The sequence below is a fragment of the Protopterus annectens genome, chromosome 8.part0 (assembly GCF_019279795.1).
Source record: "Protopterus annectens isolate FY-2018-M chromosome 8.part0, PAN1.0, whole genome shotgun sequence".
Taxonomy (NCBI): Eukaryota; Metazoa; Chordata; order Ceratodontiformes; family Protopteridae; genus Protopterus; species Protopterus annectens.
This window is the reverse complement of record NC_056741.1, coordinates 1,099,233,839-1,099,259,294: the sequence shown is the minus strand read 5'-3', so window position 1 is coordinate 1,099,259,294 and position 25,456 is coordinate 1,099,233,839. Positions and strand designations below refer to the sequence as shown.

The 25,456-nt window shown below is 37.9% G+C and overlaps 1 protein-coding gene across 43 annotated transcripts in view; it reads left to right on the top strand.

The window, feature by feature from the left end:
• Positions 1 to 25,456, top strand: part of LOC122809254 (titin-like) — a 3,339,665-nt gene that overhangs the window by 1,966,013 nt on the left and 1,348,196 nt on the right. For all 43 annotated transcript variants that reach the window (XM_044080625.1, XM_044080596.1, XM_044080621.1 and 40 more), the window contains 2 exons: positions 13,158 to 13,178; positions 13,874 to 13,909. In XM_044080625.1, the coding sequence (XP_043936560.1) occupies positions 13,158 to 13,178; positions 13,874 to 13,909 (57 nt within the window). The remainder of the gene's footprint in view (positions 1 to 13,157; positions 13,179 to 13,873; positions 13,910 to 25,456) is intronic.

The window sequence follows — 25,456 nt, the reverse complement described above, 5'->3', positions numbered from 1 at the left end:
TGTTACTTCTTAACCATGTCTCCCTTTCCTTTACTTCCACCGTAGTTTTAAACTCCACTTTAATTTTATCCCTCAGTAGTTATATTTTCAGAAGAAATGTCTTACCTTTTTTATTAGCTCCTGAATTAATTCCAAACCCCATACCTTAAATGCCTCTCTTTTCAACAGATAGGTGGGAAAGCGCCAGTGTCTCATTTTTATTTAATTTCTTTGCATTTTTATTTTAGTTATTATTAGTGGATGATCTGAAATACTTATTGGGTGCATTTCAAAACCTTCAATTAAATGTACATGTTCCTGTGAGATATAAATTCTGTCTAACCTAGCCCAGTTTTTGTATTTTGGAGAATAATATGTAAATTCACTCCAAACTCCTAGTACTGAATTCACATCTTCCATGCCAAACATTTTCATAAATGTCTTTAAAAAATCTACTGTCCTTTGTTGTATTTTCCCTTCTAGGCCCCCAGACACATCTTCATTGTTGCAAACTAAATTCCAGTCTCTACCTACAAATAATATTCCTTGCTGAAAGCTGATTATTTCTCCCAGAATTTTCCCTCAGTACTATATGTCTTCCATTATTGTCTTTTTTTCCCCCTTCTGTCACTATTGGAACTCCTCTTGCAATTAATGAAAGTACTCCTGTTTTCCTTTGCCCCAGATATTCCATGAAATAACCATCCTGAAAACCTTTCTTTATCAAATTTACATGTTCACTTCTTTCCAGTAATTTCTCCTGTAACATAGCTGTTTGTACTCTACATTTTTAATATAGTTCACTACTCTTTCTTTTTTATGTTTGTGTTAGACCATTCAGATTGAAAGACATTACAGAAAGCATCGTCTTCTTATATAGTTCTCAGGTTACACTTCACAACATCTAAAACTCATAACATCTAAATTCAAAACATCGAGACCACAACATCTAAAACTCATAACATCGAATCTCATAACATTGAAATTTTGCATCACAACATTGAACACTACAAATCAAATGAAAATAACACCCCTCCATCTATAACAACACTAGACTAACAGATACAGTTTTTACTATGTTTCTGCATGGAGCAAGCCCCCCCCCCCCATGTGGGGACTCTGCCACCCCCACACCCTGCCTTAAATTAAATATACAAAGTCCAAGATCGCACTGCAGAGGGATAAAGTTAATTTCCTAACCCCACTGTCGCGATAACCATAAAGAATGTGCACATAATGTCTATATCACTTACCTGTATGGCCTAATAACCACATATAGAGTTGCAAATAAACACAATATAAATAGTATAAATTCTTACACTATGTAAATAAAATCTATATGAATAAAAACTACAACATCTCATACTGATACCACAAGAATAACTGATTAAACTATGACATTAAACGTTTCATGATACACCAATTCCATATTATACATTTTCGATGTTATGAAATTCGATGTTATTAATTTTAGATGTTTTGGGTTTTAGATGTTGTGGTCTCAATGTTTTGAATTTAGATGTTATAAATTTTAGATGTTTTGAAGTGTAACCAGTTATTATTACCACCTTTTATGTGCAACTGCTTTTTGTTAAATGTCTGGTTCCAACTTTTATGTTACATACATATATTGTTCTGCAGGTTGTTCTTTTATACAGCTGTTTCTTGTCATATCCATTTGAGCCTATGCCACATCTTACATAACTTTTTGTTCTTTTTGAAAGCCCTCAAACTGAAGAAACACCCCCCAAAACCTGCCTAAATGCTATTAACTTCATAATAGCACACAAAACTATATGCACCTTCAGATATTGAAGTTTTTGCTTCCTAATAAGTACAAAAGTCCCACATTAATTCTTGTTACTTCTTAACCATATAGCCCTTTCTGATATTTCCACCCTGTTTTTAATTTCCATTTTAACTTTGTCTCACTCCCTAGCTATGTATTTCAGAAGAAATTTCTGTTTTCTCTAATACCCTGAATAATTTCTACTACCCATTCCTTAAATTACTCTGTTTTCAACAGATAGGTGGGAAAGTGCCAGTGTCTCATTTTTATATCATTACTTTGTGTGTTTATTTTTAATTTAGTTATTATTGGATCATGATCTGAAATTGTTATTTGGTGTGTATCAAGACCTTCAATTCGATGCACGTGTTCCTGTGAAATATAAATTCTGTCTAGTCTCGCCGAGTTTTTGTATCTTGGGGAGCATTTATAAATTCACTCTAAACTCCTACTACTGAGTGCACATCTTCCATGCCAACTTTTTTCTAACTTTCTTTAAAAATATACCCTGTTTCTTGCACTTTCCCTTCTGACACATCTTCACTGTTGGAAATCAAAATTAATTTTCCTTGCAGAAAGCTGAGTATTTCTCTCAGAATTTTCTTATGCACCATTTTGCCAGTTTCAGATGGAATACAAATACATGCCAGTGTAATCTTCCTCCCTTGCCATTTCCCATTAGTACTACAAATCTACCATTATTGTGTTTTTTGTCCTCTTCTTATCACTGTTGGAGCTCATCTTGCAGTTAATGTAAGTACTTCCATATTCCTTTGCTCCAGGTATTCCGTTGAGTTAACATCTTGAAAATCTTTCTTTGTCAAATTGACTTGTTCAGGTCTTTACAAGTGTATCTCCTGTAGTATAGCTATTTGCACTCTACAATTTTAATATAGTTCTCTACTCTTTCTTTTTTATATTTCTCTGTGAGACCATTCAAGTTTATAGACATTACAGAAAACTTCATATTCTTGAAAAATTGTTATTCCCACATTTTATGTATAACAGCTTTTCTGTTAAATGTCTAGTTCCAGCTTTTGCATTACATACATGTACTGTTTGGCAAGTTAATCTTTTATACAGTTCTTTCTTAGTCATCTCCGTTTGAGCCTATGTCACATCTTACAGGACTTGTTATTTTAATGAAAACCCTCAAACAAAAATACAAATTCCTCCTGATACCCCCCCAAAACCTATTAACTTAGTAATAACATGCAAAACTGTGTACATCTTCAGATATTGAAGTTTTACCCTTCTAATGGAACAGATGTTCCAAACTGTCAGCCACACACAGCTTTGAGATAACTTAATAGAAATGTTATCCATGCTAAGACACTTGGTACAACCTTACATGCTGTCTGGGTTTGTCTTATCTTTATAGCTGTCTTAGCTGGGAAAATATTTGAATGAGTTTAGGAAACATTTTCTCCAAGCCATTTCTCTTTATCAGATTGTCTGCTAGAGGCATGAAAACCAGTCACAAAACTGCCAAGCATAGATTTGTTAACTAGAAAAAAGGCCTTACAATATTCAATATTCTTTTTAGATTTAGTGCTTTCTCTTAAAACTTGTTATAAGATTAAGCGTTAACCTTGCCAGTCCCCTATGTAAGAATGAGAAAAAGCACACAAATTTTTCTTTTGTCGTGCTGTTTTAACCAGATTTATTTTATAGGTTCATAGGTTCGTACTAGGCTGTCATCCCTAGGACTTGTACAAGCCTAGCCATAACAATTCCCTGGCTATTTCTTCCCACAGTATTTACTTCCATGGACTTCTGATCCCCGGGGTAAGTTTCCTATCTCCCATCCAGTCATCAGTGTTCCTTTTGAAGAGGGCCAAGGGGGCATTCTGCTTTACATGTATGGGCAGTCTATTCCAGAGTATGGGGAGTCTCTGGGTCAGGAACCTAGCACTCCAGCATGTTTTGTTCATTGTGATGACAAGGTTTAGGTCCCTGGAGCATGTGGCTCTGATGGATTGAGATTTCTTTAAGTGTAGCATGCCCAACATCTCTGGGATTGACTTGGCCTTGTATGTTAAGCAGAGATCGCCTCTGAGTATACGATATGCGACAGAGTATAGATGGAGTTTTTTGTCGGTCAGCGTAGGGCATCTGCTTTAGGCCTGTGATTCTTAGTGAGGTGTTTCTGCAGCCTTTCCAGTACATACCAAATGGGTCGCTGTACTCTGTGATGGGTCTAATGAGGAATGAGTACAGTGGGACAATGACATCCTTTTTTCTGGATGAAAAGCCCTTAGTGATGAGGTGTGCCACATAGAAGCATTTCCATTGTAATTCCTCCGTTTCTAAAACTGAACAAGGAGAAAGAGAGACAAAGGGAGAAACGGAAAAAAGAGAAAAAAAAAAACAGGAGCCCCTATTAATATTAGTGTCACCATTCTTCATAAAATGACTGCAAAGCTTTATAAAATGCAAATAAAACCTTGCACCATCAAACTAATAGTATTAAGAAAAAATTGTTTTACTTAAGGTAACTCTGTCCTTCCTATTCTCCTCTCCTGAGTATTTTTCCAAACATTAATGACATGATGTAGGGCGTATAATTTAGAGTCTGCTACAAGTTTAACAAAGTTCAATATTTCCAGATTTTCTTGTTCTGTCATATTTCACAAATATAATTATTGCTTTGTAATCCCACATTTGTCAGTTTCCAAGTTGCTGATGTTATTCTCCAAACACTCATAACATGAAGTAGTTATAATGCTTTATATCCCCCTACAAGTTTAACAAAGTCCAAGAATCTCCAATATTTGTAGATTCTCTTGTTCTGTTCCTCTTCATCTTTATCAAACCCTGTCTCTGCTTCATTGAGAACATACTCTTGATTTTTCAAGTCAACACTTGTGCTTTTTTTCCCCTCTGAAGCATTTTCCATTGAAAAACTGGAAAAGGTATCATTGGCATAGTCTTTTTATGTTCTTTATTACCAGAATAACAAGAACTAGAATCTCCTTCTGTTTCACAGTTTGCTTTTTTTGGACAGACTTTTGTATTTTTCCTTAGCATGTACTTCATCAAAAAATGATTTTGTTCCTCTAGGAAAAATATCTTGAAGATAGGTGGGTACAGCAGTTTCAGTCTTACTCCTGCTTCTCGACATTCTCTGAATAATGGAATAAATTTACTCCTCTTCTGCCTGGCGTTCAAATAAGTAGTCATTCTCCTCAAACACTCTGCTGTGCTCCACTTTAGTACTTTGTCCTTCTGCCACAGTTTTTCCAGAATCAACTCCTTCTGCTACTAAGAAGCATCTGCTGTATTAAAGGTCTAGGTTGTTTTCTCATAGCTGGGTTTGGAGCATACACAAAATGTGCTCTTTCAGTTAATTCATGTTGTGGAGTACAAGTCCAGTTGTTTATTTCTGCTTTGATAAAAAATTAATATGGTCTGTTCCTTTCACCTCCTTGGGTACAGCAGAAAATTTAAGGTTAACCATGCCTGCCAGTGGATTCTCGCCTGGCAGCTCCTTTGGGAGGAAGACTGTCTCTTTCAAAGAAAATTGGGATTTAATCACTCAAGACAGATGGGTGCTGGATATCATTCATCACGGTTACAGATTTTATTTCCACACAATGCCCCTTTCAAAGGCATGCCAGATGTTCCTCCTCCACAAAGAAAAAGAGGCTCACAAGCAAGTTTCTCAGTTACTCCAGATAGGGGCCATTCAGCCAGTCCTGTATCAGAAAGGGCTTCGGATTTTATTCTCGCCTGTTCCTAGTACCAAAGAAGGGGAACACGTGGAGACTCAATTTTGGATTTATCTATCCTCAACACTTATCTGGACATTCCTAAGTTCAAGATGTTGACGTTACAACAACTGTTACCTCTGCTGGCCAAAGATCACTGGATGGTAACTTTAGATCTCAAGGAAGCTTACCTTCATGTGCCTATAAGGCTAGGTTGCAGAGTATCTGCGGTTTCAACTGGAGATTTTCATTATCAGTTCTCTGCATTGCCCTTTGGCTTATCTACTGCCCAGAGTATTCACAAAGGTTCTGGCTCCAGTGATAGCTTACTTCAGGCTTCAGGCATTCAAATCTATCCTTACTTGGACGACTGCCTGATTCTGGCTCAAGAAAAGGAAGACCTTCTACAGCATCTGGAATATGTCATAGCAGTGCTAAGATGCCTGGGGTATTCTGTGAACGAAATAAAGTCCAGTCTAGTACCCTCTCAAGACATGTGCTTTCTGGGTGTGAGACTGAATACAGCAGCCCAGATGGCCTTTTTAACCCCGGACAAACAAAAGAGTCTGTCACTTTACTTCCATCAACTATCTCATCAGTCCGTGCTGACTGCAAGGACAGTCCTTCAAGCATTAGGGTTCATGGCATCTTGTATTCTGGTGCTTCCCAATGCCAAACTGCATATGAGGAAGCTGCAATGGTATCTCAAAATGTATGGACACAGCACTGCCAGGATTTGGACACTGTCATTCAAATAATACCTTGCCTTCAAAAGGAATTCTTGTGGTGGGCTCAGAATGTCACCTAAACAAGGGATTCTCTGTGACCCGCCAGAGGCTTAGTCAGATTTTAACGACAGATGCCTCGGACACTGCTTGGAGCTCATCTAAATGGAAAGTGGATACAAGACAAGTGGCCTGCCAGACTACAGCATCTACATATCAACATGAAGGAGATGTTAGCAGTCCAGTTTGCATTGATGGCTTTCATGAGTTACTTCTTCCAGGGCAGGTGTTGATTCTAACAGACAACACAACTGTCATGTGGTACATCAACAAGCAAGGGGAACACATTCTTATCCTTTATGCAGGCAAGCAATGATTTTATGGGAGACTGCGCGGCTTCCGCAACTAACTCTTCAGGCAAGGTTTCTGCCAGAGCACAGAACTCCCTAGCAGATGTGTTACAGACAAATCATGGATCCCCACGAGTGGAAACTGGATCTTCATGTATTTCAGAAATTGACAGTGTCATGGGGCACTCCAGACATAGATCTGTTCGCTTCTCCACTAAACCACCAGCTGCCAAAGCATTGCACAAAGGGGTTTCATCACACAGCTTGGAAAGTGGATGCTCTGTCTTTCAGTTGGAAAAACCTTCATGTCTATGCCTTTCCACCTCTGCCTCTTCTTCCAAAGGTATTATTAAAGGTCAGACAAGACAGGCCATGGGATGATTTTGATAGCTCCAGATTGGCCTCGCAACACTGGTATCCACTACCACGAGTCTGCAAGGAAGCCTCCATGGCCTTTACCTCTGATTCCTCATCTGTTATCTCAGAAGGATGGTCATCTGCTCAATGTCAAGCTTCACTCTCTTCATCTAACAGCCTGGCATATTCTCTCTTGAAGCACAGCAGGTCTCAACTTCCTCAGCAAGTTTTAAATGTGATTATGGAAGCTTGAAGACCTAGTACAAGGAAGGTGTACGCAGACAAATGGAAGAGATTTTTATTTTGGAGTACAGCAAAGAATTTGGAGATTTCTGAGCCTAATTTGGAGTGTGGCTCTTCAATATCTTACTGAGTTATTGGACAAAGGTTTGTCCTTCTCTTCCATTAAGATTCATGCTGCAGCAATTCAGCTCATTATGATTGTGACCCACCTTTGTTTTCGCATCCTTTGTTCAAGCAGTTTCTTAGAGGGGCAAAGAATATAAGACCCCAATGAGCTCCTACTCCTGCTTGGGATCTCAATTTTGTGTTGGAAAACTTTACTTGCTAACCTTTTGAGCTCATGGCTACTGCTGAGTTGAAATACTTGTCATGGAAGACTGCTTTTCTGTTGGCCATTACTTCTGCAAGAAGGGTGTCTGAGTTGCAGGCCCTTATGGCAGTAGAGCCCTTTTCGATTTCTCCATAAGGATAGGGTATCATTACGCACTAATCCTTCCTTTATGCCTAAGGTGGTTTCTAGTGTGGCTTTAAACCAAACTATTCATTTGCCTACTTTTTATGCAGATCCCCAAAATAAAGGGGAAAAGATTTTGCACACTTTAGATGTACACAGGCAATTGAGATATTATTTAAGCAGGACTAAGGATTTTAGGCAGTCTCAGCAGTTGTTTGTTTCTTTTGTTTTGAGTTCACAGGGCAAGCCTGTGTCAAAACAAACTATTTCCGGTGGATTGGCTTTGCATTGCATTTTGTTATTCCCATCATGGCAAGGAGATTCCAGCTGGGATTAGGCCTCATTCCACTAGGGCTACTGCCACTTCAACAGCATTTCTAAGGGGGGTGGCAACTAAGGATATTTTGGAAGCAGCTACTTGGAGTTCAGTGCATACTTTCTCTAAGCATTATCATCTTCCTATCTACTCTAAGTCTAGGGCTGGTTTTGCCACTGCTGTTTTGCAAGGCATGTTATCAGCTCCTACTTCCTAATAATTTGCCAGCCTCCCTTTCCTCTGCTTTGGGATTCTGCACCATAGGCAGCACTGCAGGAATGGAAGAGCAGGAAGATAGTACACTTTTGTACCTACCATAAATGTAGATGTTCGAGGATTCCATTGCTGCAGTCCAATTTACCATCCCTCCTTCCCTCTGTGTTTAGGGGTGGTTGTGTAGGTGAGTTTACATGCTTATATTTTTGTATATATACTTGTATATATTGTACATGTTTTTGGGGCAGGTTTTTGGGACTTGTCTTTTGGGTCTTCTGACATCTGGGGCAAGAAAAGACTGAGGAAATGACGTCGGTCATGCGCATTAGTACCCTGACGTACTGACGTCAGTCTAAGGCGCCATGACCGACGTCAGCCTTATACTCTGGTATTCGGGCAGACTGGGACGCGGACTATACCCAATAGTCAGGACTGCAGCAATGGAATCCTCGAACATCTACATTTATGGTAGGTACAAAACTGTACTTTTCTTGTCATATCCATTTGAGCCTATGCCACATCTTACATAACTTTTTGTTTTTTTTGAAAGCCCTCAAACTGAAGAAACACCCCCCAAAACCTGCCTAAATGCTATTAACTTCATAATAGCACACAAAACTATATGCACCTTCAGATATTGAAGTTTTTGCTTTCTAATAAGTACAAAAGTCCCACATTAATTCTTGTTACTTCTTAACCATATAGCCCTTTCTGATATTTCCACCCTGTTTTTAATTTCCATTTTAACTTTGTCTCACTCCCTAGCTATGTATTTCAGAAGAAATCTCTGTTTTCTCTAATACCCCCTGAATAATTTCTACTACCCATTCCTTAAATTACTCTGTTTTCAACAGATAGGTGGGAAAGTGCCAGTGTCTCATTTTTATATCATTACTTTGTGTGTTTATTTTTAATTTAGTTATTATTGGATCATGATCTGAAATTGTTATTTGGTGTGTATCAAGACCTTCAATTCGATGCACGTGTTCCTGTGAAATATAAATTCTGTCTAGTCTCGCCGAGTTTTTGTATCTTGGGGAGCATTTATAAATTCACTCTAAACTCCTACTACTGAGTGCACATCTTCCATGCCAACTTTTTTCTAACTTTCTTTAAAAATATACCCTGTTTCTTGCACTTTCCCTTCTGCCCCCCCCCCCCCCCAGACACATCTTCACTGTTGGAAATCAAAAGTAATTTTCCTTGCAGAAAGCTGAGTATTTCTCTCAGAATTTTCTTATGCACCATTTTGCCAGTTTCAGATGGAATACAAATACATGCCAGTGTAATCTTCCTCCCTTGCCATTTCCCATTAGTACTACAAATCTACCATTATTGTGTTTTTGTCCTCTTCTTATCACTGTTGGAGCTCATCTTGCAGTTAATGTAAGTACTTCCATATTCCTTTGCTCCAGGTATTCCGTTGAGTTAACATCTTGAAAATCTTTCTTTGTCAAATTGACTTGTTCAGGTCTTTACAAGTGTATCTCCTGTAGTATAGCTATTTGCACTCTACAATTTTAATATAGTTCTCTACTCTTTCTTTTTTATATTTCTCTGTGAGACCATTCAAGTTTATAGACATTACAGAAAACTTCATATTCTTGAAAAATTGTTATTCCCACATTTTATGTATAACAGCTTTTCTGTTAAATGTCTAGTTCCAGCTTTTGCATTACATACATGTACTGTTTGGCAAGTTAATCTTTTATACAGTTCTTTCTTAGTCATCTCCGTTTGAGCCTATGTCACATCTTACAGGACTTGTTATTTTAATGAAAACCCTCAAACAAAAATACAAATTCCTCCTGATACCCCCCAAAACCTATTAACTTAGTAATAACACGCAAAACTGTGTACATCTTCAGATATTGAAGTTTTACCCTTCTAATGGAACAGATGTTCCAAACTGTCAGCCACACACAGCTTTGAGATAACTTAATAGAAATGTTATCCATGCTAAGACACTTGGTACAACCTTACATGCTGTCTGGGTTTGTCTTATCTTTATAGCTGTCTTAGCTGGGAAAATATTTGAATGAGTTTAGGAAACATTTTCTCCAAGCCATTTCTCTTTATCAGATTGTCTGCTAGAGGCATGAAAACCAGTCACAAAACTGCCAAGCATAGATTTGTTAACTAGAAAAAAGGCCTTACAATATTCAATATTCTTTTTAGATTTAGGGCTTTCTCTTAAAACTTGTTATAAGATTAAGCCTTAACCTTGCCAGTCCCCTATGTAAAAATGAGAAAAAGCACACAAATTTTTCTTTTGTCGTGCTGTTTTAACCAGATTTATTTTATAGGTTCATAGGTTCGTACTAGGCTGTCATCCCTAGGACTTATACAAGCCTAGCCATAACAATTCCCTGGCTATTTCTTCCCACAGTATTTACTTCCATGGACTTCTGATCCCCGGGGTAAGTTTCCTATCTCCCATCCAGTCATCAGTGTTCCTTTTGAAGAGGGCCAAGGGGGCATTCTGCTTTACATGTATGGGCAGTCTATTCCAGAGTATGGGGAGTCTCTGGGTCAGGAACCTAGCACTCCAGTATGTTTTGTTCATTGTGATGACAAGGTTTAGGTCCCTGGAGCATGTGGCTCTGATGGATTGAGATTTCTTTGTGTAGCATGCCCAACATCTCTGGGATTGACTTGGCCTTGTATGTTAAGCAGAGATCGCCTCTGAGTATACGATATGCGACAGAGTATAGATGGAGTTTTTTGTCGGTCAGCGTAGGGCATCTGCTTTAGGCCTGTGATTCTTAGTGAGGTGTTTCTGCAGCCTTTCCAGTACATACCAAATGGGTCGCTGTACTCTGTGATGGGTCTAATGAGGAATGAGTACAGTGGGACAATGACATCCTTTTTTCTGGATGAAAAGCCCTTAGTGATGAGGTGTGCCACATAGAAGCATTTCCATTGTAATTCCTCCGTTTCTAAAACTGAACAAGGAGAAAGAGAGACAAAGGGAGAAACGGAAAAAAGAGAAAAAAAAAACAGGAGCCCCTATTAATATTAGTGTCACCATTCTTCATAAAATGACTGCAAAACTTTATAAAATGCAAATAAAACCTTGCACCATCAAACTAATAGTATTAAGAAAAAATTGTTTTACTTAAGGTAACTCTGTCCTTCCTATTCTCCTCTCCTGAGTATTTTTCCAAACATTAATGACATGATGTAGGGCGTATGCTTTAGAGTCTGCTACAAGTTTAACAAAGTTCAATATTTCCAGATTTTCTTGTTCTGTCATATTTCACAAATATAATTATTGCTTTGTAATCCCACATTTGTCAGTTTCCAAGTTGCTGATGTTATTCTCCAAACACTCATAACATGAAGTAGTTATAATGCTTTATATCCCCCTACAAGTTTAACAAAGTCCAAGAATCTCCAATATTTGTAGGTTCTCTTGTTCTGTTCCTCTTCATCTTTATCAAACCCTGTCTCTGCTTCATTGAGAACATACTCTTGATTTTTCAAGTCAACACTTGTGCTTTTTTTCCCCTCTGAAGCATTTTCCATTGAAAAACTGGAAAAGGTATCATTGGCATAGTCTTTTTATGTTCTTTATTACCAGAATAACAAGAACTAGAATCTCCTTCTGTTTCACAGCTTGCTTTTTTTGGACAGACTTTTGTATTTTTCCTTAGCATGTACTTCATCAAAAAATGATTTTGTTCCTCTAGGAAAAATATCTTGAAGATAGGTGGGTACAGCAGTTTCAGTCTTACTCCTGCTTCTCTACATTCTCTGAATAATGGAATAAATTTACTCCTCTTCTGCCTGGCGTTCAAATAAGTAGTCATTCTCCTCAAACACTCTGCTGTGCTCCACTTTAGTACTTTGTCCTTCTGCCACAGTTTTTCCAGAATCAACTCCTTCTGCTACTAAGAAGCATCTGCTGTATTAAAGGTCTAGGTTGTTTTCTCATAGCTGGGTTTGGAGCATACACAAAATGTGCTCTTTCAGTTAATTCATGTTGTGGAGTACAAGTCCAGTTGTTTATTTCTGCTTTGATAAAAAATTAATATGGTCTGTTCCTTTCAGCTCCTTGGGTACAGCAGAAAATTTAAGGTTAACCCTATGTGTTCCGTCTTCTAATTCTTTTCTTTTTTGACACCTTTTCTTGTGCAGTCTCATATTCAACCAGCCTTTTCTTCATTTCGACCTCTGAGTTTTGCAGTTTTATCATGTTATCTGAATATCTGTTTAAAACTTTTATCATTTTTTCCAGCCTTTTTTTGTTTTAGTTATTATACTCCATCAGTGCTTCATTTATTTTAGTCAACTCTGTATGTAGTTGCCTTATACTCTCCTCTCCTGTAGGTTACTGAAAGTCATGTCTGAAACTTGCACAGCTTTTTACTAAATAGCTGCAATATTCTTCTCAGTTAGTATTTTTTTTCTTGCCTTTTGTAGCTGATTTTGCCTCAGGTCCTCTGTATTTCTTTTTTCCTTGCAGCCAGGCAGTGCATTTACTAGCCAGTTACTGAAATTTACCGAGAAGTCCAGGTCCACTGGAATTCTTTGCTAAGTTTCTGGTTTCACACTTGGAGAGCTAGAATTAAGCTGTTACTCGGTGAGCAGCCAGATATCTTGGAAGCTTGGAGTTTGGGTTGTAGGGGTGTTTACTTAAATAATGCAAGACAGTGCCACCTAGCACTGGGAGGAGATCATGAATTAATCACTTCTGATTTTAAAAGGTCTGAAGCATGTTGTGTTATAGGGATACTTACATAAGTAAGATATCTGAAAGGAAGTTTCCATTTAAGAGTGCATCACTCATAACTAATCCACCTTTTGTAACCTGTGATGAATTTTTATGGCCTCTTTTGACATCACTAATGTATTTGCTGTTTGTGAGATTAGATGCCATGTTCTACATAAATATCAGTTTTTGACATTGTAATTTGTCGAGGAAATTCTGTGTTACTGTATTTTAATTTTATATGTTTTTTAAAAATATTTAAAACTAACATGATTGACCAAAATTTCCCATATATTTTTTCCAGCTGCCATTCTGATAAAGTCTGGTGAGTGCAGCATTATAGTTATATTGTTTATATTTAAAATAACTTGATTTGTGTTATTTTTTTTCAAATGATCTACACCGTAGACTACCCCAGTTCAAAATGGGCATGTTGATGGGGATCTTGGAACGTGGGCTGATAGATTTTTTTCAAGTAATTATTATAAAATGATCCTGATTTTGACAGTTTATGAATCTTGGTATATGATCGGTTGTTGGTACAGATTTATTTGACGAGTTACTCAGTTCATAGTAAGTACTAGGGCTAGCTGCCCTTGTGGGCCATTGTAAGCCTAGCCAGTTTCCCTTTTTTGTGCATGAATAAACCAGTCTCATTTGGATAGTGATTGGTATTACCTATCCCATGGTCTATAATTATATTTTACCCCTAAAGAGAATAACTGGGATTCTAACTTAGATAAATTGAGGGGAGCCATGCATGGGATAAAACATTTAGGAGCTGTCCCTGTCCATTACTAGTACAGGGAGCTGTCCTTCTGTAACATTTCTGTTTCCTGTCCATAGTTTTCCAGATGTGCTTTAATATGTATAAGGAAGAAATTGGTGATGTTTAGATGGGAAGTCTGTTTCACTGCAGCAGTATCTTCCCTGAGCTATACCTGTCCCTCCAAACTGTTCTGTAGATGTTGCAGTATTAATATTATTAATTGATCTGATTTTTTGTTATTTTGCTTATAGAAAATGGAGCCCAAAAAATTGGAAGACCAAGGAAAGGTATGTTAGTCCTACTATTGCATTGAAAATGACAGGTAATAAGCTAAGTACTTATCCTTCCAGTTCCATTTTAAGTTTCTGATCCATTTGGTCATGATCAGTATACTGTTGAAACAGATTTGGATATCTTTTACAGGGAAATTTTCCCAATGTAAACAGGATAAGAGCCATTGCTGTAGTGTTTGCAGAAACGCAGGAGAATTACTGACTGAATTAATTCCAGAATCTTTTTTCTAATGGATTACACTCTTATTTAAGATGGTGAAGGCATGGCATATGATGAAGTGATCCCCAAAAAATGATTGTAATAAGAAGGGTGGTGAAAACTTCCTGTCTTGATTAATTTCTTAGAAGGAATGTAGAATCTTTTTTTGTTGCAAGTGTAGTGGATGCTTAGATTAAGTGGCATTCTACTGGAAGCATATATTCCCTGAAGATTTAAATGTGTGTGGGAAAGATTTGAATATTTGGGGAGGGGGATGGGGAGTTGGAGTGTACATTTGCATTTATTTTTTTTATTTGCATCATCTCTTAAATTCAGGGACATTGTGTATGCCACAGTCAGTAATTTAAGTTTAAAGATATATGCAGAATATGTCTTTTTATTCTTTTTAAATGTTAATGTATATTATTGGTTATCGCAAAGCTAGCCGAGGTCACAAATGTCATGAAAGTGGGTATATCCCTCTGTATTGTTAGGTACCATTTAAAGTTGAGAACCCAATAGTTGCAAGTTGCTTATATACCATGGGTGCATAACAGCTAGAGTCCAATATGGAATGCTGGTGTTTAAAATTATGATTGTTAGTTTTTATTTTTTATGTGATTGTTGTACAAATTGGTATATGCAGAAGCATTGAGCAGAATACTGCATAATCCTGATCTTCACAGTGCTTTGACTCAGAACTGATTGTCATAGCCGTTACCTGAATCTGTTCATGGAAATGTGAATTAATTGCATGTAAATTAGTTCTCATTAATTTTCTTACAGTATCTTTTTATCTGAGAGAATGTAATGCAGATTACTGAACGTGGCTGATAATACTGTAGGGCAGATTTCAGTTTGCCAATGTTTCAGGAGTTAGTGTTTGTTCAACAATATTGTGGTTTGAACTGCTGACACTGCCTGACATATCAGGGCGTGTCACACTCAATCTTTTACAGCTGTTACCCCCACTGTCTGTCCCTTATAGAAGTAAATGTAACATTTAAATTGCATTAATCTTGAGTGGTGTTTATTAACCTAGTCTCTTTCTCTTGGTCTTGGTAATTTGGCTTTTCCCCCCTTTGCTAAAGCTCATTGTGCTGCATGTGTCCATTACCTCCAAATGCATACAGAATTCTTTTATAGTGGTTTGCATTTCCTGCATTTGCACAAGTCTGCTGCTGCTGTTGGCAGTGACATTAATTATGGGTTGCTTTTGTCGCGCTTTAATTTCCTTTTTATTTTGTATGGTGTGGTGTATCTCACCTCACCTTCAGGTTGGTGTCGGCCATATTTGTTTCATTCATGATATCCTCATACCCCTTATTGCTCGGAAAATGCATGTTGATGAAGAACGTTTGGTCCTACCATCTTGTTAAGTAAATTTCAATAATAATTAAAAATTCTCTCTGATTTTTGAACAAAGCAGGTGAGAGCTATACTTCTTTGAGATGAATCCTCCAGTGATATATGTAAAAGAAGTGCCGGTCTAAACCTGTGTTGTTTCTTCTGCAGTGTGGAGCTTTTTTTTTTTCTTTTCAACAAGAAACAATCTTTATTTAATTATGCATGGCACAGCAATCGTACTTTATGTAAATGAAAATAAACCACACCTACATAACTCCAGTTGCAAATGTTATACATTACAAACCATGCAGACACAGCTGTAGCTGCAAACATTATACATCACTTGCAATATATCCAGTGATTGCAGTCAAGCATTACATAGCTCATTCAAATCCTGCCTTCTTTTAAACTTCATTCCTCGTCTGCATTTATTGATCCCATAATTCCCATTTTTTTCTATGTAATTTGCTCCTACCCTTCTCTAAAGATCCCTATTCCAGTTGTTTTATCTTTGTTACTATCTTCGCTACTTCTAGTAACGTTGGTTTAGACTTTGATTTCCATTTTGTAGTAATTTCTTTTTTGGCAGCCACCGTAATTAGACTCAGCAAGGCATTACTATGTCTAGGCAGTTCTGATCTGTATCATAGCTCAAAAAATTATTTCCCTAGTTACACCAGTCTACTCACCCAGTATCTCTAACAGAGCAGTCTGCACGGAGTCCTTAAAGTCTACCAACTCAATACACTCCCAGAAAATGTGTTCCCATTCACCTCTTTCTTCCCCAAGAAACCTCTAACATTTGCTGTGTAATTGAGGAAAAAAATCTTTGGAGTCTAATATGGGTATAAAAATGTAAACACTTCCAAGCAAAGATCCCAAATCTTCTACACTTTGTGGCATATTTGGAAGATATACCTCTCCATTGTTTCTTTGTGACTTGCTTATCCAAAATCTCTCTTCCCAGGCATATTTGGGAGATATATCTCACCATTGTTTCTTTGTGAATTACTTATCCAAAATCTCTCTTCCCAATCCTTTCAAACCTCCTCTGATTGATTCTTATAGTTATCATGCAATATTTTATATGCTCTGCTAATTATTCCTTTCTTAATGGAAGCTTCTGTTCTAGATTCTACTGAAAACTCTATCAGTGGTGATCTTTTGTTTATGACCCCCCTATTTCTTTCTCTTTGCCTATACTCTGATATCAATCTTTGATAGGGAAGTTGCTCTCTAAACTGCAGTCCAAATAAGTTCTTGTTATCTTCCCATTCTATTCCCTTTCCCTCTCTAGTTGTTTGCTCACAATGCCTTGGTTACTTTGCCAGTTTTCTCCAATAAATTCCAGCCCCCTCTTGCCTGTTGTCTGTATCCCTAATTGCAGTCATCCCTATCTGCCAGATCTTCTTTCTCCATTCCCCCCATATTGGCTTAGTTTTTATGATACTTTCAGATACTTTCTGAATATAGTATTCTTTATGATTATTGTTATTCTCCTTGAAGGTCTGCATCCAAAATCCCAGTCTCTCCATGGTTTTTGACCCCCCCCCCCATTTCATCATCATCTCTTTCCACATTTTAGTTTTCTGGTTGTGCTATCTATAGGAGCCTTAGCTGTGTTGCTCTGAAATACTCCTCCATATTTGGTCATCCCAATCTGCTTTGCTCTTTTGGAAGAATAAGCTTATCCCACTTGACTGTTGCTGTCTTCCCCTCCCAGATAAATTTATTCAGCTCTTTATTAATTGCTATCTACAACTTAAAATATGCCTGACCTGTGTATAAGATTAAAGGGACTAAAAACATTTTAACTGCTTATATCTTACTATCAATAACCATAAAAAGAGCTTCCATTTTCTTAGTTTTTGTAATTATCTTTTCCTTAGCTGCCACACCGGAATCATTTTTAAGCCATACTCCTAAATATTTCTTTTTATCATTTCCATATAAATATGGATATTGCTGAACCAATTTGTTTGTGGGTACAGAATTTACTGTTATTGCCTTTGTTTTAGCTTCATTTATTTTGTATCCCGAAAAGATTTGAAACTGTCAAAAATGTTCCACAACACTGTAATGTCCCTTTCTGGTTTTGTCAGGCTTAAAATAATATCATCTGCAAATAGAGCCAGCTTGTCTTGACTACCATACCAATTATATCCTTGAATTTCTTAGTACCTTCTTTTTTTGCCCGTGATTCTAAATGTAGTGCAGATAAAGGGAGAGGACACCTCTTAGTGATTCCTCTTCTGAAGCAGAAATTATCAGAGAAGACCCCACCAACTTTAATTTGCCTCTGATTGCTCATAAATCCTCCCAATCAGCCATATAATTTTATCAGGGAATGCAACTGCTTCCATTGCTCTTCTCACAAAGTCCTAGCTTACTCTGTGTCATATGCTTTCTCTGCTTCAAGGCCCACCAGCAACAGTGGTATTTTCTTGCATTCTGTTTCCCTGTGGATAGTCAGTATCCTTTTAATGTTGTCAAATGTTTGTCTCCCCTCCACAAAACCACATTGATCCATATCTGTCAGTTTTGGCATCACTTTAGCCATCATAGACATGAACAGTTTATAATTATGGTTTAGCATTGAAATGGGCCTGAATGAAGCTGACTCTGATGGCTCTTTACCCTCTTTAGGTATTACAACTACTACTGCTTTCTTCCAGGATGTTGGTACTTCTCCTCCTCTTAAAATACTGTTGAACAAAACCTTCCAAATCTTTATCAGTTTTTCTGTCGTAGCTTCCAAAATTCCACAGGAATACCATCTATTCCTTGGGACTTTCCTGTACATTGGTTGTACATCACCGTTATTATCTCATCTCCTCCTGTCTTAACTGTTAGTAATTGAGCCACCTCTAGTCTAACCTTCACATATTTAATTATTCCATAAACATTTCCATTTGTACCTTTTCTTGACTTCCATATTTCTCTGTTTTATCCAGACTTTCATGGAATTTCTGAAATATTTCTAATACTTCTACAGGATCCTTTGTTATCTGCTGGCTAAGCTTGGTGGTAGCCCTTTCTACTTTCTGTTGCCTGAATCGTGCTAAAAGTTTTCTGCTCTAAAGTTATCATAAAAAAAAAAGATTTGCGTAAGAGCAGTCCTTATAAACTCATGTTATCGAGGTAGCCCCTTATTTTCTGTTAAGCATTCTGCAGCTGCTCCCTTCTTCTTCTTCTGTGAGATTCCCCCTATTTTTCCATACTTTAACAATTGTCAGTCTCTCTAAATAATTCTTGTTGCATCTTTTTTTCCAATAAACATCTTTATTAAATGATCACGTTTGACATAGGCAATCTTACATTTCTATAAATGAAAAACAAACACTGACACCACTTTATTTGCAAATATTATACATCACAGACACCATTGAAACTACTGTAGTTGCAAACATACATCACTTACAATCTATCCAGTCATTGTTAGTGAAGCATTATATGGCTTATTCAAATCCTGCCTCTTAAACCTTGTTCGTTCTCTGCGTATATTGTTCCCACAGTTCCCATTTTTTTCCTATGTAGTTTGCTCCTTCCCTTTTCTAAAGATCCCAATTCCAGTTATTTTATCTTTGTTACTATATTTACTACTACTAGTAAAGTTGGTCTAGACTTTGTTTTCCATTTTCTAGCAATTGCTTTTTTGGCTGCCGCCATAATTAGACTCAGCAGGGCTTTACTATGTCTAGGCAGTTCCGATTCTGTATCATAGCTCAAAAAATCATCTCTGCAGTCAATTCAGTCCACTCACCCAGCATCTGCAAGAGTGTAGTCCACAGGTAATCCCTAAAGTCTGCCAGCTCATTATTCCCCCAAAAATATGTTCCCAGTCTCCTCTTTCTTGCCCGTCACACATCCAACATTTCCTATACACCTGAGGAAAAACTCTTTGGAGTCTACTTGGGGTATAAAAATAGCCATTTAAACACTTCCAGGTAAAGATCTAAATCTTCTAGACTTTGTTGCATATTTGGAAGGTATACATCCCCCCATTGTCTCTTTGTGAATCATTTATCCAGTCTCTTTTCTCAGTCCTTTTTAAGCTCCTCTGATTGATTCGTATAATTATCATACAGTATTTTATATGCTTACTAATTACTCCTTTTTAAAGGCAGGCTCTGCTCTAGATTCTATTAAAAATTCTACCAGTGCTGATCCTTCATTTAAGATGCCCCTATTTTTTTCTCTTTGTCTGTACTCTTATCTGTCCGTGATAGGGAAGGCAATCTCTAACCTGCAGTCCCAATAAATTCTTGGCCTCTTCCTTTCTGTTACCTTTCCCTTTCTTGTTATTTGCTCCCAATACCTTTGTTCCTTCGCTAGTTTTCTCCAGTAAATTCCAGCCCCCCCTGGCCGTTGATTTGTATACCTAACCACAGCCTAGACTATTGGCAAAATCTCTTTTCTCCATTCTAATGCTGGTTTACTTCTTGGAATACTCTCTGCTCTTTATGAATATAATACTCTATATGATTTTTGTTGCTCTTAAGAGTTTGCATCCAAAATCCCAATTTCTCCTTATTCCTTGAGATTCCCCCTTGTATCATCATCATTCCTTTCTATTTTGAATTATAGTTTTCTGCTTGTGCTAAGTATAAGAGCCTTAATTGTGTTGCTTTAAAATGCCCCCTTAAATTGGGTAATCCTAGTCTGCCTTGTTCTATTGGAAGAATCAGCTTATCCGACCTGATCCTTGCTGTCTTCCCCTCCCAGATAAAATCCTTCAACTCATTTTTTAATTGTTAGGCACAGCTTCTCCTTTAGTTGATAAAAATATGCCTGACCTGTGTATAGTAATTTCTAATTCATACTCCTAAATAGTTCATTTTATCATGTTGTTATAATTATGGATATTGTTGGAGCAATTTGTATGTGGGTACATTATTCACCGCACTTGCCTTTGTTTTAGCTTCATTTAATTTTGTATCTTGAGAAGATTTGAAACGGCCTTAAAGTGTTCTGCAGCACTGTAACGTCCTTTCTGGTTTTGTCATGTATAAAATAATATCAGCAGCAAATAGAGCCAGTTTTTCCTGACTACCATCCAAATGAGATCCTTCAATTTCTGAGTCCCTTATTTGGTTTGCCAGTGGTTCTAAATATAATGCCGACAACAAAGGGGAAAGCGGACAACCCGCCTGGTTCCCCTACTCGAGCAGAAGTTATCAAAGAGAACCCCACCCACTTCAGTTTTCACCTCCGATCCTTTATATATACTCCTAATCAACCTTATAATTGTAACCTGCATATTTTCATGTACACCACATATGTAAAGTGCAAGTTGTGCTGTGTCACTTATATCTGTACTTTCAGTTGCTACAGTAAATGCTACAAATTTAGCAAATTTTTCTTTGAGTTGACTTAAGATTTTCTGATAATTCATTAATTCTGTCTGCAGATGTATTTCTTGAAAGGCTTATGTTTGCAAATGCTTGATGTTTTTCAAGGCAAATAACTTCCACGACCACCAAAATATATTTCTTTATTTGAAGTTCCCCTCCAAAAAAGGCTTCAGTGACAGCTACTTCTTGTGCAGTCCTATAACTTGCACGAACTACATCATCACTGGCTTGATGAACACTTTTAAACACGAACTGCTGCTTTTTGAGTGACTGTTCTAACTCCCTAATGTTTTCTTCATGCAACCTTCCACTATATTCATCATACCAAGAAGCATGCATGCTTCTGTAATGCCGCCAAATGCTATACTCCTTCGACACAGCTATATTTTGCTTACAAGTCATACAAATTGGTTTTATTCACTTTAGCAAAAATGTACAAGATTTTCCACTTTTCGTGCACCACACAATGTTCTTCATTAACTGTTCTTATCTTTGAAAACATGATGAGGGGATTCAGAGTAAGTATATATATATATATATATATATATATATATATATATATATATGTATATGTGTGTGTGTGTGTGTGTGTGTGTCTGTGTGTTTGTACATCTCTCTCTCCATATATATATATATATATATATATATATATATATATATATATATTTTTTTTGGATAAATATAATGCTGCAACTGACTCTAGGGACAAAAGAAGACTAGTGCTCAAAGCACAGGTAAAGCGAGAGCCCTACCACATCTCGTTCACGTTTAATACCTTTCCAGTACATAGTTGAAGTGATTAAACGGCCATTGTTTAAAACATGATTAATATGTTTGATGTAAAAAAGCAGAGGGCCATTTGAGTCTTTACAAAAGCACAAAAATACAAAAGTATAACTGATAATCTTAAAAGATGAGGGGCCGGATTAATCAATCATGTAAAACATAAGGTCGGCTGACTGTAAGACTGGACCAGCAAATGCCGCTTATAGAAGTGTGGCAGGCTGCATGTTTGGAACCCCTGTTCTACAGGATCTCTTGTTATCTTCCTTGTTGTAGGCTCCCTCAGCTTGGTGACAGCCCTTTCCATTTTCTGCTGCCCAAGTCATTGTGCTAACAGATTTCGTGCTCTAGAATTATTATCAAAAAACAACCTTTCTAAACTCGTGCATATTATTGAGGTAATGCCTTGTTTTCTGTTAAGCAATCTGCAGTTGTTGCTTTTCCTGTTCTGAGAGATTCCGCCTATTTTGCAATACTTTTAACAGTTGTCAGTCCCTCTTAATAATTCTTGTTACTTCTTAACCATATCTCCCTTTCCTTCATTTCCACCCTAGTTTTAAACTCCACTTTAATTTTTCCCACTCCCTAGCTATATTTTCAGATGAAATTTCTTATCTTTTTTAGTTGCTCCTTAATTAATTCCAAAACCCATTTCTTAAATTCCTCTCTTTTCAACAGACAGGTGGGAATGTGCCAGTGTCTCATTTTTATTTCATTGCATTTTTATTTTAGTTATTATTAGTGCATGATCTGAAATAATTATTGGGTGCATTTCAAAACCTTCAATTAAATGCACATGTTCCTGTGAGATATAAATTCTGTCTAACCTAGCCCAGTTTTTGTATCTTGGAGAATAGTTTGTAAATTCACTCCAAACTCCTAGTACATAATTCACATCTTCCATGCCAAACATTTTCATAAATTTCTTCAAAAAATCTACTGTCCTTTGTTGTATTTTCCTTTCTAAACCCCACTATTGCAAACTAAATTCCAGTCTCCACCTATAAGTAATATTCCTTGCTGAAAGCTGATTATTTCTGCCAGTATTTTCTTAAGCTCCATTATAACAGTTTTAGGGGGGATGGAAGTGCATGCCAGTGTAACCCTCCTCCCATGCCAGTAGCCCCTTAGCACTGTGTTTCTTGCATTATTATCTTTTGTCCTCTTCTATCACTATTGGAGCTCCTCTTGCAATTAATATAAGTACTCTTCTTTTCCTTTGCCCCAGATATTCCACGAAATAACCATCCTGAAAACTTTTCTTTATCAAATTCACATGTTCATTTCTTTCCAGGCATGTCTCCTGTAACATACCTGTTTGCACTGTACATTTTTAATATAGTTCAGTATTCTTTCTTTTTTTATGTTTATTTGCTAGACCATTCAGATTGACAGACATTATAGAAAGCATCATCTTCTTATATAGTTATTAGGTTACACTTCAAAACATCAAAAACTCATAACATCTAAATTCAAAACATTGAGTCCACAACATCTAAAACCCAAAACATCTAAAAAGCATAACATTGAATCTCATAACATTGAAACATTGCATGACAACATTGAACACTACAAATCAGATGAACGTAACATCCCCTCCACCTGTAACAACACCAAACTAACAAACACACTTTTTACTACATTTTCTGCAAGGGGGAAGCCCTCCTGCACCCTCCATGTGGATGGCTGTGCCCCCAACACCCCCCATAAATTAAATATACAAACTCCAAGATTGCACTACAGTAGGAAAAAGTTAATTTTCTAACCCCACTGTATCGGAATCACCATAAAGAATGTACACGCAATGTCTATATCACGTACTTGTACAGCCTTACTTGTACTGTACTTATTGAACAGCCCTCCCCCCACACCCATTTTTCTTCTCTTCCATTCTTCCACACCCTGTTAGTACAATCAACCATCAAATTTGGCCCACCCCCCCTTACAAAATGCAAACAAGTAAAAAAAAAATAGTAATTACCCTAATGCCTATACTGTTTCCATGTTACTATCTTGCTGCCTACGAGTAAATAACTTGACCATGGTTTTCACAACCCACAAGGTCAGACACCCACGATTACACGCATAACACCAAACACTGTGCCATCCCCAGCAAACCGAATATACAACCCTCAATAATATATCACCCCTGTAAAACCACAAAACACAATCCTGAAGACAAAGCCAACTTCACCCCCCTCTCAGTAACTAAATGGCCCATCTCAATACTGGAAGATTGCCAAATTCTGGTAATAAAGGCCACACATGTAAAAAACGCACTCTCCAAAGGTAAGAATACAGCATCCATGGGACCAGATGACAACCTGGGCTGTGTACTACATGAACTACAAAATGAACTGGCACCTCGCTTAAGTGTCATGTTTAATCATACCCTCACCTCAGGTTTCATGCCCACTGAGTGGCGCATAGCTGCAGTTATCCCACTCCACAAGGGGGGATCCACCTTGGATCCTGGGAACTACCTTTCCATCAGTCTGACGAGCCTGACCTGCAAGGCCATGGAACGTATTATCATGGAATTTATAAACCAAGACATTGGCAACCTTAAAACACTGGACCCCACCCAGTTTGGGTTCGTGAAGGGCCGATCTTGTCTCCTGAACCTGATTGACTTCTTCGAATCAGTCTCTAGAGCCTTGGACGAGGGTAAGGCAGTCCATACAACCTATCTGGACCTCGCTTAGGCCTTGACACCATCCCCCACTCTGGAATCGGAGATAAACTTACTAAGCTGGGCATTAATCCCTACATCACTCGATAGGTTGCCAACTGGCTTACTGACAGAACCCACACTGTAAAAGTAGCCGACTCCAAATCCAGCTCCAGACAAGTGACAAGTGGAGTACCTCAGGGTTCAGTCCTGGCACCTCTCTTGTTTGGCATCTACTTCTAAGGGACTCTGGCTAACAAAGTTCACAGATGACTGCAAACTGGGAGCCATTGTTGAATCCTCAAATGATGTGGATACTCTACAAAAGGGCATTACAGAAACAGATGCTTGATGCCAGAGCCATGGGCTCAAGCTCAGTGTCAAGAAATGTATGGTTATCCCCTTTGGGAAAAAACATGTACCCGTGAATTGCCACATAGGTGGCAGTACACTAAACACCGAAAGTGTGATAAGAGACTTAGGAACACAGGTGGACAGTGGTCTCACCTTCAATAACCACGTCGCCACCACAGTCAGGAAATCCTTCTATGTGGCACACCTCATCACTAAGGGCTTTTCATCCAGAATAAAGGAGGTCATTGTCCCACTGTACTCATCCCTGATTAGACCCATTATAGAATACAACGCCTCATTTGGTATGTACCTCTCAAGACATCTTCAACAACTGGAAAGGCCGCAGAAACACCTCACTAAAAGAATCACAAGCCTAAAGCAGATGCCCTGTGCTGACCCACCTTAAAAAACTCCAGCTATACTCTGTCGCATATTGTCTACTCCGAGGCGATCTCTGCTTAACATACAAGGCCATGTCAAACCCAGAGCTGTTGGACATGCTACACTTAAAGAAATCCCAATCCCTCAGAGCCACACGCTCCAGGGATCTAAACCTTGTCATCACAATAAACAAAACATGCAGGAGGGATAGGTTCCTGACCCAGAGACTCCCCAGATTTTGGAATAGACTGCCCATACATGTCAAGCAGAGCACCTCTGTGGGTCTCTTCAAAAGGAACCTTGATGACTGGATAGGAGAAAGGAAATTCGCCCCAGGGATCACGTCAGTCACCCTGCTAGACAGGGGTCCAGGGAAGTAAATAGTGTGGGAAGAAATAGCCAGGGAATTGTTATGCCTAGGCTTTTATAGGCCCTAGGGCCGATAGCCTAAT